Source organism: Canis lupus, chromosome 5 (genome assembly GCF_011100685.1).
Source record: "Canis lupus familiaris isolate Mischka breed German Shepherd chromosome 5, alternate assembly UU_Cfam_GSD_1.0, whole genome shotgun sequence".
Classification (NCBI taxonomy): domain Eukaryota; kingdom Metazoa; phylum Chordata; class Mammalia; order Carnivora; family Canidae; genus Canis; species Canis lupus.
In genome coordinates this window covers 11432678-11447825 of record NC_049226.1, presented here as the reverse complement: position 1 = coordinate 11447825, position 15148 = coordinate 11432678, and the positions used below count along the sequence as shown (strand labels likewise).

Below are 15148 nucleotides of genomic sequence, written 5' to 3'. Positions count from 1 at the left end.
TACGGGCACTAAGGAGGGCACGGGTTGTGATGAGCACTGGCTGCGATACTATATGTTGGCAAATTGAACTTATATTTTAAAAAATAAAAAAGTCTGTGGGATCCCTGTGTGGCTCAGCAGTTGAGCATCTGCCTTCAGCTCAGGGCATGATCCCGGGGTCCTGGAATCGAGTCCCGCATCAGGCTCCCCGCAGGGAGCCTTCTTCTCCCTCTGCCTGTGTCTGTGCCTCTCTGTGTGTGTGTGTCTCATGAATAAATAAATAAAATCTAAAAAATATTTTTTTAAGTCTTCTGATCCAACCTTAAAAAACAAATAATAAACAAACAAACAGGTTTGCAAAGAAATGCAAAAGCCTCTTGGTAAACATACCACTCAGCTGGTGGACACAGAAATACCAAGGCATCCTAGAGAGTAGCTGGCCAGCCGTGAGCATCAGCTGTGGGCATTAGTTGGGATATCTTAAAGAAGGACTGGAAAGTGCTACTTAATCCAGTGAGTTGAGAAGATGACTACTTCCATGTTGTACCTGTCTAGACTATGAGGATGGGAGCGTGGGTATTTAGGCCAGAGAAACTGGCAGGTGCCTTCCATGCAGGCCCTTGTATGTCACTGTAACCCAGGAGCTATCAGAATGTGGTCCCTGGAACCTGCAGCCTCCGCATCACCTGGGAAATTGTTAGAAGTGCAAATTCTTGGGCCCCATCCCAGACCTCTTGAATCAGAAACTCTGGGGCGAGGCCCAGCAATCTGTTTTAATAAGCCCTCCGAGTGATTCTAATGCATGCTCAAGTTTTAAAACTGCTGTGCTAAAGAGTCGTGCCTTTCCTCTACATGATGTGTTATCACTGAAGGATTTTAGTAATGGAGCAATTTGAATTCTGTGGCCATCCAGAGGTCACACTTACATATTCTTGGTTGTGTTATATAGAGCTCAGGTTACCTGATTAATCAAACACAAGATATTCCTAAAAATCTCTTTCATATTCTTAAAAATAGTTAACTGCTTCATTCATTGGCATATATTTATTAAGAGCTTATTATGTGTCAGGCATTGTCTTAGGTACTCAAGCTAGATCACTGAACCAAAGACAAAAGTCCCAGGCCTCGTGGGGTTAACTTTCTAGTAGGAAGAGATGGACAATAGACAAAATAGTTAAATCAGTGTATTTGTAGGTGATAGAAGGACTAGGGAGAGAGAGAGAGAGAGCAGAGAAATAGGGAGTTTGGGTATATGGGGGGGTGGATTACAGTTTTAAAGAGGTCATGAAATAAATAAATAAATAAATAAATAAATAAATAAATAAATAAATAAATAAATAAATAAATAAATAAATAAATAAATAAATAAATAAATAAATAAATAAATAAATAAATAAATAAATAAATAAATAAATAAATAAATAGGTCATGAAGGAGGTGAGAGAGCTCATCATGCAGATATTTGAGGAAAGAATGTTCCTGGAAGACAGAACAGCACATGTGAAGGGTGAAGGCCCAGTGGTCCTGGGCGGAGCAAGCAAGAGAAAGGAAAAGATAAGGCCTGCTTTCCACCTTATTTTGTTGATGGTTGACAACCTGGCTTTATTATAAACCACAAATCTGGCCAGATAAACAAGTAGGGTCTCCGTATTCTGATTGTAAATGGAGAATTCAGAGCTCAATGTAGACAGGTCTTTTCACTAAATATTTCAGTAATATTTACAGAGCATGTATGTCCGGGCACTTTCAGGGCCGCCCCATGGCTCCCATGAATACCACCACTGGAGCTGGGACTTACAGTCTAGAGAGGAAACAAACATAGTCACCCAGGCCATACCCATTACAAAAGGGAAAGTACAGAGTGCCAAGGCCGTGAGTTCAGGTGCATCTATTGTAACCACAGAGGTGTCAAAGAAGGCTTCCTGGAGGAAGTTCCATTTCAGCGGAGGCTGGAACAGCAACAGTCAGTGGGATTGGTCAGAATAAGTGAGGTGAAGAGGTGCTTCCCATCAAAGGATGGCCTACGCACAGACCCAGAGATCCGGGTACCTGTGGCCCAACCACAGAACTAAGAAAACACACAATGTGAAAAGAGCAGGAAGTACAGGAGGCAGGGCCTTACAAGCCTTTAAAGGTTAAAGCAATGGAGAAGCACTGAAGGGTGTTAAAGCAGTGGCCAGCATAATTCGTTTGGGGGTTTCATTTATTTATTTATTTTAAAGAATTTATTTATTTATGAGAGACACATGCAGAGGGAGAAGCAGGCTCCGTGCAGGGAGCCCGATGCGGGACTCGATCCCGGGACCCCAGGATCATGCCCTGGGCCGAAGGCAGAGGCTCAACCACTGAGCCACCCTGCCGTCCCCATTGGAGGGTTTTAAAAGCTGCAGGATCCAAAAATGCAAAACGTAGTCTGCCCAAAGGTCATCAAATTCTCACTGAGCCCATCCGTGTGAAATGCAAGGTGACACGTTCCTCAGGAAGGGGCCAAGTGGCCAACCCGGAGCCAAAATATTTCATGCGTTTTGTCTCTAAATCGCTGCATCCCGAATACAAATCCCCAGATCATTCAAACAGCTGTGCAAAATACCCATGTTAGAGCCGCACAATGGGGGGGCTCCCTGCACCCCCTCACCTCTGCCTCTCTTGCTGGCCCTGTACCCGCAGTGCTGCCGGGGGGCTGGTTTTGACACGGAGCGCAGCGTATTAGAAATCGCACAGATCGCTCCTTAGCCAAGTCAGCCACCGTTCACTGACTCCAGGGATTGGGTCCCGAAGGGAGGGGGACAGAGGGAACAGATGTCCTGGAGCGATGGGAAGCAAATACTACAGTAAAAAAAAAAAGAAAAAAAAAATCAGACCCCTTGGCCTGATTGATTTTGGATACATGCTGGTGGTTAATACCATCCGGGAGTCACAGGGAAACTGATCTGTCCGTCGTAGGGCTCTGCATAAAGTCTAACAAGACACAGCATCAAGGAATAAAGGAGCGAAACTTCCAGCGACTTCAGAACTTAAGGATCATATGCTTTCTAAATAGGTTGCAGTGTGTGTCTGTGCAGAGCTCTTCGGGTAAAGCCTCAACTTCTCTGTGCGGCGCCGATCCTCTAAGAACCTGCCGAGTTTCTTTGAGAGCGAAGTAGCCGCCCAATCTAGCTCAGCTGTACTCAATCTGAGTCGCTTTCCTTCCTACAAACCCTCACTTCAAAGCAAGGAACATAATGTACAATTTTTTAATGGCTCTAGACTCAGGCACTCAGGCTCTCTGCTCTGCGCCTTACCTCAGTGTAAACACCTAATCAGGATTGCCCGTGCTTCATCAATAGCAGCCAAATGCAATTCGAGAACCGCAAGCCTTTGAAGTCCTCCCAGCAAAGGCCGGTTTTCTAGTCTGGGATAATGACATGCCATGATTGCTGTCTTTGTTGTATCTTTTCAGTAGAGAAGCAATTATAGGCCTCAATTTAACAGAATAGACATTACACAGCTTATGATGCTCAAAATGCAATTTCATTTGATCATTTTCTCGATTTGATTGGTATTAATAGAATGGTTCGCCAAAGGGAAAAAAAAATAGCTGGCAGAGGTTGTGTCCCATTCCACTTTCAAAGAGATAATGTAGAAGTATGCTTTACTTGCCCTGAGACTCTCACTGGGGTGATTCAGACACTGAGTTCCACCAAAACAGCCTGCAGATGGAAATATCCTATATCCTACTACACTCCCTGGGGAAGGAAGCGGAGGACCATGTATTTGTAATTTGGAAACTTCTCAGCAGAGCTATGTGAGGGATCCCATCACGGCGGTCAAACAATCAGTATCGCCAGGGACAGGCTGCATCAATTAAACCAAGCAAGTCCCTTTTACAAAAGCCAAGGAATCAAACATCCTAGTGGCAGATGCAGGAAATAGCCCAATTTTTTCTCCCAAGCTCCTGATAACATTTTTGTCCAAGACATCACCTGTTTGAGGTTTGAAAAAGGATTATTTCCTCCCCTGCTTAGGCAGCCTATTTAGACTTTTTTCCCAACTCTCTAGGCCTTCATTTCTCATCCAGGAAAGAGATGATTTTCCTTTTAAATGAGTGGCGTTTCTGGGGGGCCCGAGTGGCTCAGTGGTTAAGTGTCTGTCTTCGGCTCAGGTCATGATCCCAGGGTCCTGGGATGGAGCTCAGGGTAGGGCTCCCTGCGCAGAGGGAGTCTGCTCTTCCCTGCTTGTGCTCTCTTGCAAATAAATAATTTTTTTAAAATCTTAAAGAAATAATAAGATAAAAATAAATGAGGGATGCCTGGGTGGCTCAGTGGTTGAGCGTCTGCCTTCGGCACAGGGTGTGATCCCGGAGTCCCGGGATCGAGACCCACATTGGGCTCTCTGCAGGGAGCCTGCTTCTCCCTCTGCCTGTGTCTCTGCCTCTCTCTATGTGCCTCTCATGAATAAATAAATCTTTTTTTAAAAAATTAAAAATAAAAAATTCAAAAATAAAAGATAAAAATAAGTAATAAATGAGTGATGTTTCCTTTTAACATCACGGGAGTAAGGGATAGAAATCTTTGCAATAACAAAGCCCAGAGTTATGAAACCTAATACTTTTACAGTCTCCTCGTGTTTTTTAAACCAGGGCCATGAGAGGAGGGACAGAGAGACGGCATCATGGCACATAGTTCCTGACCTTCGGTGGTAGCATTTGTATTTTTAAACTTCCCATTTCAGAGCAGGTTAAGCTGTTCCATGGTGTTGGGAAGTCTTCCTTTTGCAGAGTAGGTAATCTTTCAAAATCTGTTGAGTATTCCCATTTGTAATCAGGAAAAAAATCCCATAGTCCAACAGCACGTTTTGTTCCATGTATTCGCCATGATAATTCAAGCATGAAGAAGTCTTATTTTCATTTTTTCCCATTTCCAGATCAACCTTGAAGTATCTAAACTTCCATACCATATGTTTGCCATATCTATATATGTGAGTCTAGTAATGAGGACAGGTACACATCCAGGTGGAGATAAGAGTTCACCCAAAATAGTCTTTCTCGTGGCCACAGAAGCCACATCGAGTGGTGAGGAATGAGGTTATCATCGGACTCTGGCTTTTTATTTTTTATTTATTTTTTTTAAAGATTTTATTTATTTATTCATGAGAGACACACAGAGAGAGGCAGAGACACAGGCAGAGGGAGAAGCAGGCTCTACACAGGGGGCCCGATCCAGGACTCGATCCCGGGACTCCAGGATCACGCCCTGGGCCAAAGGCAGGCGCTAAACCGCTGAGCCACCCAGGGATCCCCAAGGACTCTGGATTTTTAATATTAAACAAGTATTTCCCCCTCTTTCCCTTATTGAATAGCAATTTGCATAAATGTGGAGTAATAGTTACAAGCAGCAGGAGAATCTCAACATAAACATGACAGATTCTAAATCCCATGCTCTTTCCAGCATTAGACAGCTTGCTGCTTTTCACACAACACAGCCCACCAGGGGTAATTTAATATAATAAATATATGGGTACCTGGGTAGCTCAGTGGCTGAACATCTGCCTTTGGCTCAGGTCGTGATCCCGGGGTCCTGGGATCGAGTCCTGCATCAGGCTCCCTGCAGGGAGCCTCTTCTCCCTCTGCCTATGTTTCTGCTTCTCTCTCTGTGTTTCTCATGAATTAATTAAAATAAAATTTTAAAAATTATTTAATAAGTGTAAAATACAGAATCTAAATTTAAAGGTCTGTTACAGCAGTTTAGAAAGGAGGAAGTCAACCTTTACAAGCCATAAAGCACAGTGGCCAAACGAGTCCAGTGTGGGTAACCTGTCTCAGGAGGAATGGCAAAGAAATCTTTCCCTGGGTCCTGTAAATAGAGGAGGCTTAGCAAAGGCATCATAGTCAGCTGCTAACATTTGGGGCTATTGTCTGAAAGAGAGATTGACTTAATTCCATTATTTCAGAAGGCCGAGGGATAGAAATTACAGGAAGATATATTTATGCTCTCATAGGGTGAACTTTGTAACATATAAGTGATTGTTTGATGATGCAACAGTATGTTCACCATCCAGGAAGCAGAGAGTAAGAGAGCTAACACTTTATTCCATGGGATGGTGGAAAGGACCAGGTCTCCCACAGAAAGGGAATATTCATAAACCGCTTTACGCCTTCTCTCCTCCTCAGTCCATGGAAAATCTTTAAACCTTTAGTAATAGTAACATAAACAGGTAATTCCTGCCAGAAGAAGGGACATTGTTTAGGCAGCAAATGGATGCATCTCTACCAGGGATGGTACAGAAGTACTAAGCAGATATACTGGATTACCTCCAGATTCTTTTGCCAACATTAAGATTGTAGGACTTTAGTTTGCTTTCTGAAATGCTTCCTGGTGCCTGGACTTCCATAAAGCACAGAGACAACCTAATTTCTTGATTTAAAATAGGTAGCAGGGCACCTGGCTGGCTCAGTAGGGAGAACGGATGACTCTTGATCTTGGGGTCATGAGATTGAACCCCAGGATGGGTGTAGAGATTATTTTTAAAAATAAACTTTAAAAATAATATAAAATAGGTAGGTAATGAAGGCAATGAAGGGCTTCCATAATTTGGGGACCTAAATCCCGCGTAGCTGCCTTCATCAGTGATTCCCAAACCTGGCTGCATAGTAGACCCACCTGGGGAGCTTTTAAAGTATAATGCTCTCTGGGACACCCCAGAGCTTCTGATTTAATCGGTCTGTGATGGGGCCAGGGCACTGATATTTTGTCATTCTAACATCTAACTAAAGTTGAGAACTTCTGATCTATGTTGTTCAAATTCCCCAAGTGCCAACATTACAAATTCTGTAAGTCAAAGATGATATTTCAAAATTGCTAAATAAGAGGCTCTAGAGTTAGACTGCCTGGCTCCTCCACCTATCAGCTGTTGATTCAGGACAAGTTACTTAACGTCTCTGTCCTTCAGTTTTCTCTTCTGCAAAAAAGGGATAATAATAGTTCATGCATGATAAGGCTTAATATAGTACAACTAATATATGCTAAGTGCTTAGGACAACTACTACCACACTATGAACTTTCAATGTATATTAATATTATTTCTATTGTTACCATTATCTTGAAGCCTAGTGCTATTTCATTTCATTTTATAGACTCAACATTAGTTACTAAATCTGGTTCAGATAACTGTTCTAAAATTGGGTCCCCCACATACGTATTGAACACTTAAAGTAAACACTAGTTTGACCTCAAAGCACCAATTCTCACATCAAGCCTATAGGAGAAAACACTATTTATTCTTGTTTTTCTTGGGAAAAATTCAGGTCCCTGAGGTCTAAGATATATCCTTGAACTGAAAATAAAACATAGCCCTGTAGGACCTCTTTCTAGAGTACATAGATGAGTCTCATGTTTCTAAGACTAAAATGAATCCCACTAACACGCTTTATATGTTTATCCTCTCAGATCTACCCCATCAGTGCAACTGACAAGACATCCATTCAGAATGCCAAAGAGATGGAAAATGCTGCCATCAATCCTGAAGACAAATGGCATCAAAGAGCCCAACAGCTAAAGGTTACCTCTAGATTAAACTCTTAATGGGTTTCAAGAGTTACTGTTAAATATATGTAATGTTCATGACTCACTTTTTATCACTTACAGGTTTATTATTATGCCTGAGAGTAGTTACCCACCCTTCTAGGGCTAAGACTGTTTTTTTCCCCAGATGGGCCATTGCTTGCTCAGCCAGCCAACTCTACCCATTTTTCCAAAGGTTCCAAATTTCCTGGAAGAAAATCATCAAATCACTCTTTAAATTAAAACCCCAAACAGAAGAAAGGCATGAAGAAAATGCAGGAGGAAAAAAAAATTTCAGTTGCATAATATTGTCCAAATGTGCACTGCTCCCAAGTCTGTTTCCTTATGGAGCTGGCAGTCACAGTGTCCCTAACTGATGGGCAACACAATCCCTAAAAATAGGCAGGAATCCCCCAGAGCGTCATTGAACCCTCATTTGCAGGATAAGAAAGCCTACCAACCAGGAATTTAGCATGAAAACATCCTTTTCTGGCCCTGGGCTATTCTGACATCATAATATGACTTTAGGGAAGATATTTGCAAAATAGTCCCCAGTGGCCATTTATTTAGAAGAGGAAAAGTGCTAGCACATGATTTTGTCTCCAACCAGTGTCTGGAGTTACAGGGAGCAGTCACCCTCGCACCAGATTTTATCCCTGCTGAAGGAGGGGTGAGCCCTATGAAATCACCCAGCCTAGAAAGCCTACTGACACCATCAGTTAGAACTATGTACGGTGGTAAAGGTATAATAATAAAAATAAAGTTCATTCCATTTTCAGAGAATTTAGAAAAGAGGGACTGCCTAAATCATCATCTTTCCTTCATAGTGGCTTCCAGTCATTCTCAAAGTTGGGAGAGGGGGGACAGGGAGTAAAAACAATTGTTCACCCAGAACTTCCTGAAACCCAGAGGTTGAGAGGATGGGTACTGAAATGTTCGTGGTAATGGGATATAGAGGACAGGGTCTACACCAGACCTGAGGGCGAGACTAGGGAGCTTGGCTAACAGGATGGAGAGGACAAGGGAAACACTTTAGGGTTTTATCATGTGTTACAGCTAACAGACTGCGTCAGAAAACATGGATTTCTGGACCTTCACCTGTCATTTAGTCAATTGAGAACTTTGGGCAAATCTCAACTTCCCCCAAGCCTTAAGTTTCTTCCTTATTAAATGAAGAGTTGCCCAAAATGAATGACAAGATGCATCCCAGCTGCAAAATGCTATTATTCTATGATATTTTTCTCTAGTTAAATTATTACAGAAAACATACTTGAAGCCTGTAAGCCTCTTGCAACCTAGAGCTTCCATAATTATCGTGACAGAAAATTATAGGATCTCAGTCAATGGTAAAATAATCACAGTGCTTGATTCATGGCATGGCCTTTGACAGAGGAGGTCAAAAAATTATGTGAGGAAGAAAATCAGAAGAAAGCCAAAAGAATGCTGTTTATTCTCTGTGTGGGTACTAGAACTCACTTGTTTATCACCCACTTCTGAATGGAGACAAAGAGGGCCACATATCTAAAGATCATTAGATCTAAAATGATCAACGCAGAGTGGCCCATAGGATGCTTCCCTTTCTTTATTTGGAAAGGATTTGTTAACTCCCTACTGCGTTCTACACACCAGCTAGGCAGGCACTCAGCGTGCAAATGCTCCAGGTTGCCTTTCTTTCTCTGATTCAACTACTCAGATCCAGTGCCTTCTTTCTGGTCCCCCCATCCTGCATGAAGATTTTGCAGCCTCTCCCACCCCACCCTCTGCCCCTTCTCTCTGCTACCACTGTGCCTGTGGTCTGGACTAATCCCTTCGGGTTTATCACATTTGGCTTCACCTCATTAGCTGTTTCCTGTATTCCTTTGGTACCAACTATACTATAACCTCCCTGAACATGTAGATTATTTCTCTACATTTGTTAGCACAGCACTTTATGCCCTCGGGAAGTATCTACTGGTTGGTTACAGAAACATGTAAAAATCATGTTGTGAAAATGGGCCCCTCTGAAATTTTTTTTCTTGAAAGAGAACTTTTAGAAGACTTGATGTGTCCCTCAGTAAACCTACACTAACAATGAGTAGCTCTCACTAATAAGAAGTGGCTTTACATGAGATCAAAATAAATCCCACAATGAATATTTATTCAGTATTTATTGAGTATCTACTATAGTCCAGGCACTGGGGGTCAGGTGTCTGGCCCGAAAACCATGGTTCAAGAAAAAGAACTTTAAAAAAAATAAGGTAATAAGAGATAATTTTTTAAAAAATGGTTCCTACCCTCCAGGAGCTCAGAGCTTTAGCTGGAAGACAACAATATAATCATTATAATGCAGTGATAGGAATGTGGGTATAACATGCGGTAGGAACTAAAAGAGCACCTAATTCTGCCTTAAAAAGATGAGAAAAGTCTCCTGAAAAGAGACAGCATTTGACCTGGCCCTAGAAGGATGAATCAAAATATGGCGAACAGACAAATGGGAGCAGAAACCTGAGAGCATGAGAGACGGGGCGTGTCCTCAGCCTCACCTGTGGCTCAGCAAATGAAGGAGCATGTGTTGGGGAGGAGAGTGGTGTGACAGGGCTGGACAGGTAACTAGAGGTAGAGGCCCTGAAAGGCTTTCATGCCAGCCCAAAGATTTTAGATTTTATCCAGTAAATGGCAGGAAGCCACTGGCAAATTTTAAGCAGGTTAATGACACGACCAAGCTTACGCAGTAGGAGATTCATTCTAGCCATGGTCTGAAGAATGGATTGGAGGGCAATAAGATTGCAGAGACGGCAAAACCAGTAAGGTGGCATGTGCTGTGGTTCCTGCAAGAGATAATGTGAGAACTCAGGGCGGCAGCACCTGCTCTGGGTCTGTCCCACACTCCACAGACCATTAGCTCACTTTTCAGTGTGGTGGGCAGATCTTAATGCACCAACTGGATGACACTTCCTGCGGGTCAAGGCAGCGCCTGACCCCCTCAGTGCCTGCCTAGAGATGGTCAAGAAGTGAGAATAACCATTTCAGCAAATTGCTTGAATATGAGGTAAATGGGAGAGAGAGAAAGAGACTGGTTTCCAAGTGTCCGATTAGCGGTACTAATGCCACTGAGGAAGAAAAGGAGGGTTTTTGTGCTGGGGGGAGGGGGAAAGGCATGAGAACAGGGGTGGTGAGTCTGAGTTTGGCGGCGGAATGTGATCTGAGCATAGAATTCAGGAGACACATCTAAATTAGCAATGTACTTTTGGTGGAAAGAATCCACTCCCTGGTGGACAGAGGCTGTAGGAATTGTTGAGATACCCCAGGAATTGTAGGTCATGGGAGAAGAGAGGAGGGTCAAGAACAGGGTCCATATTGTTAAGTCTTAAGGGTATGCAGAGGCAGAGAGCAGGAGGTGAGAGACTATAAAGGCCGCCCAGGGTAAAATAGTGTCATGGAACCAGAGACCTGAAAATCTCTAAGAAAGATGCATCAGTGAATAGGATCAGACTCTACAGGGAAGACAAAAAGGTGCCATGAAAAGGGAATGGTATATGTGGTCTCAAAGGATTCAGAAAAAAAACAAGTAGCAATAATGCACACAATAGTCACAGAAATGACATATATACATGTGTGCGTCCATCTACCTATATATGGAGAGACACGCAGAGGAAGATGGAATGTGGCACAATGTTAACGACTCCCAGTAACAGTATTTGGGAGCTCTCCATGCTCTTCTTGCCATTTTTCTGTAAGTTTGAAATAATTTTGTAAGTTTGAAAAAAATGAAAAGGCAAAGAAAATGGTGCCCAGAGGATTTAGCAAGAGGTTCCCCTGGTGGCAGGGTGGGTGGGCTGGTGGGAGTCAGCGCTCTCTTGCAGGGTGTAGAGGTCAGAACCAGAGATGGGAAAGGCGGCCTACCCTTGCGAGATGCCCGACTGCGGGTTAAGAGATGATGTCTAATCAGAGAATGAGATCAGATGACGGATTCTTACTTTTTTTTTTTTTTTTTTCATAGAAGAGATAGAAATATATTCACAAGCAGCAAGGTGGAGCAAGCAGGGATAGAGCAAGGAAACAAGACAGGCCAGAAACAAAGTCTCAGAGCCAATTTAAGCCTGTGCATCTTCGCTTTAAAAATACTGACAGTTGACAGTCATCACCATCACTTTCCATAGAAGCGCCCCACTCACGCCGAAGGGTTTGACTAAGCCACAGCATCCCTCTTCGCTTTGCCTTGCCACATAGATCTTGTCCTGAATTATTCTGGGCTCCTTTCACGGCTTTTCCAAATCCCAATTCCACTGTGTATCCAGAATGGGACCCAGTACTTAGCTGAGAGTCCAACCTTTGCTGGCCGACGTGAAGGAGCACATTCCCAATAGCAGAAGAACCTGCTATTGGGAAGGTTGGCATGAGCATGTTGTCAATAGCAAAAAGAGAAAGTTCTCCAATTAAGTGAAGCTTCGGAAAAACAAAATAGGATGTTTTCTTTCTTGCCACTCTAAAATTACTCTTGCCTTTCTAGGCAAGGCAAAGGAATGACAGGGTGAAAGGTATGCAGGATCTTTGACTAATTAATATCAAAGTCCTTGTAATCACATCCTAAGTAATCTTCCCACCTTTCCTATTATTATAAGAATATAAGAGCTGTTATTTTGATCTTGCCTCCACCACCATCAATAGAGCTATGCTTCTTTTATTCATCAGAACAGAGTCCTCTCTTACTGATGCTGAAAATGAGCCAGTTAATATGTATGCTCTACATTTTCTTAATATCATCAGATGGAATTTATAACACACACACACCCCAATGTATTTGCGTTTTATTGTTAATAAGCATAACAGACACTTCCCTAGGTCAGAGCTGATCTTGGAGCCCAGGCACAACCCTCAGGATTGATCGGGGTGGCTTAAGAGCAAGGATGGCTTTTGTTTTAAAGCAGATGAACCTTCAGTTGAGACAGAGCATGCATCCTCCCCTCTGCTCATAGCATGTAAATAGGAAAGTCCTAGAAGAGAAACAGCCTCCGCTCATGGCATGTAAATAGGAAAGTCCTAGAAGAGAAACAGCCAGACCCTGCCTTTCACGGGGTTGGGGGCAAACTACCCGCGGATGGCACAGTATGAACGAACGTTAATAACTAAGTACAGATCTTACTAAGAAATTATCATCCTCGCATTAGGCATCAGGATTCCCCAATGCGAACGCTGTACCAATGGCCACTGCTGTGTGTGTGCTGGGAAAACCTCGTGCCATTAAGCAGTTATTCTGAGTGCATGGAGTATGGACTGATTGTGAGTATTGGTAACAAAAGAACCCCATTGAGAGCAGGATGGAATAGAGGATTTCAGGGCTGGTGGAGATTAAGTAGCCTGAGAATGGCTTTGTATATTAACTTGAGGGAACTCAGGTCTTGCGACCTAAAAAGTGACACCTGATGTCTCAATTGTCAGGTAATAAATCTTCAGTAAACCACAGATCTCAAGTAGCCTGCTCAGAAGGTGAGAGAAATCACATCAAGCCTGTAAATGTCTTCCTTTCTGGGGACTGAAATGCCATCTCTGGGCACTTAGACTTATGTGAATAGCGGATTTAACACTTGAGACAATTGAAGTTTCATAAAATGAGGAGTCCTTGGCCCTGTTGACAAAGCACCCTGTGAAGAGTACTATTGTAATCGGAATTGTCAGCAGCAAAGGTATAACATGATTAAAACCAAGTGGTAACCCAAGATTTCGGGTCTGGTACCCCAGGGAAAAAATTCCTGATAGCTTTCTTTTTCCCCCCTCTTTGTTGGTGGGAATGAGGACAGAGAACTGGGTCATGTACAGTCAGATGGCAGCAGAAAAGGTTCCTGTTCATCTATTTTCCTAGCAATTTTAAAAGGCTAACAAATGTTTTTTATTTTTTAAAGACTATTTATTTAGAGAGAGCGAGCACAAGCGAGGGGAGGGGCAGAGAGAGAGGAAGAAAGAGAACCTCAAGCAGATTTAGTATGGAGTACAGAGCCTGACATGGGCTCCATCTCAGGATCCTGAGATCATGACCTGAGCTGAAATCAGGAGTCAGATGCTCAACCGACTGAGCCACCCAGGTGCCCCTGACAAATATATATATATTTTTTACTGACACTCCCAGCATCAATAAATATTCATATATCATAGCAAAGATGGGTTTTGGGGAGGTTTTTTGTTTGTTTTTTGCCTTCATGAAGACTGATGATGGCCATGAAAAGGGCCACTGTGTTTCATTAACATACCTGATAATATTGTAAAATAGAGTTTTCTTCTAGGTCCACTATAAGGGAGGACACTCTTGGAAATTAGGAAAGGGCCTACTGTATATCTATCTGCAGAGCCCTCTTGCCCACATTTCCCCCATGCAGCTCAATATACTGCATGGAAGGAAGAGCCTTTCTTAATTGAAATACAGAAAAGGAAGTTTTTCTTTTTTGGGGTATCACCAGTACACAAAGTGTAGAGGTGTTTCATCAGAACTTGGTCAATGCTCCAAAAAGCTCAAATTTTATGGAAAACATGCTCTAAATTTCAGATAAGCCATTTATACTTAAAATCTGACATGCAATATATTATTGTATTGGACTGTTTTAAATTTAACAATCTCAACCTCATTATAGGGAGATGTCATTAGAAATAGAATACCAGGGACGCCTGGGTAGCTCAATGGTTGGGCGCCTGCCTTGGGCCCAGGGCATGATCCTGGAGTCCCAGGATCGAGTCCTGCATCCGGCTTCCTGCATGGAGCCTGTTTCTCTCTCTGCCTGTGTCTCTGCCTCTCTCTGTGTCTCTCATGAATAAATAAAAATCTTTTTAAAAAAAGAAATAGAATACCATTTAATATTATACAGGAATAGGATGTCTTAGTAGTTTTATCAGAAAACTGAAATAAAAGTTGCACTCATTGCAATAATTTGATCATTCTTTGTAGCAAGCTAAAACAATGTGAGCAAAAATATGATTTATTAACTTTAAGGATTGTTTTTTCCTCGAATTATCCAGTAACTGGCATTTTTCAATTAATGTTGCATAGGTAGAGATTTTTTAATATGTTCAGAAAGAAAAAATATGTTACAGTTATATACCACACAGATGCATATGGTCATATTACTATTTTTACTAAGCATTTAATCATTCTTTCCAAAGGCCTCTTAACTCTGCTAGTTTTTCACAAAGTAATGAGTGCTTTATTCCTTGGAAAATATCTCTAAATGGCTTAGCACAATATAGTTACATAGTGTATCTATTATACCAGGAGTACATTTTGTTGTTACAAGACTTTGAAAAGCATAAAGACCTTTCTGAAATTGAAATATTTCCCCCAGATGTTTGATTGCCTAAGTACAGGCTATATTAAGGAACTGAAGCAAAACAGCCCTTGTGGCTTCACAGATGTCCTATCACAGTGCAGACTCTTTTATAATCCTCTGAATAAAATCTAATTTGTTTCATCTGGTGAAGAGGTCATTTCTAGCTTCTGACCTATATGAGTAAAAAGATCTGATCATCTAAATTGTATCTCATATTTGACTTGTACTTTGTTGGTAAAGCAGATCATTGATGTGCTCTCTGGTTAAGATTTTTAAAAATATTCAGCTTAGTTAAAATAAACTTGCATATTTTGATGTATATTTGTACTTTCTTTGTAT

The 15148-nt window shown here is 42.1% G+C and overlaps 1 protein-coding gene across 7 annotated transcripts in view; it reads left to right on the top strand.

The window, feature by feature from the left end:
- Window positions 1-15148, top strand: part of JHY (junctional cadherin complex regulator) — a 61395-nt gene that overhangs the window by 26638 nt on the left and 19609 nt on the right. For 5 of the 7 annotated variants that reach the window (XR_005359121.1, XM_038535852.1, XM_038535853.1 and 2 more), the window contains one exon: window positions 7404-7514. Coding sequence is in view for 5 of the 7 variants with exons in the window: in XM_038535852.1 (XP_038391780.1) it covers window positions 7404-7514 (111 nt within the window). In the remaining 2 variants the exon portion in view is untranslated. Of the gene's footprint in view, window positions 1-7403; window positions 7515-12664; window positions 12770-12935; window positions 13181-15148 lie in introns of those variants that run through there. The other 2 variants (XR_005359120.1, XM_038535856.1) reach the window with 2 other exon arrangements.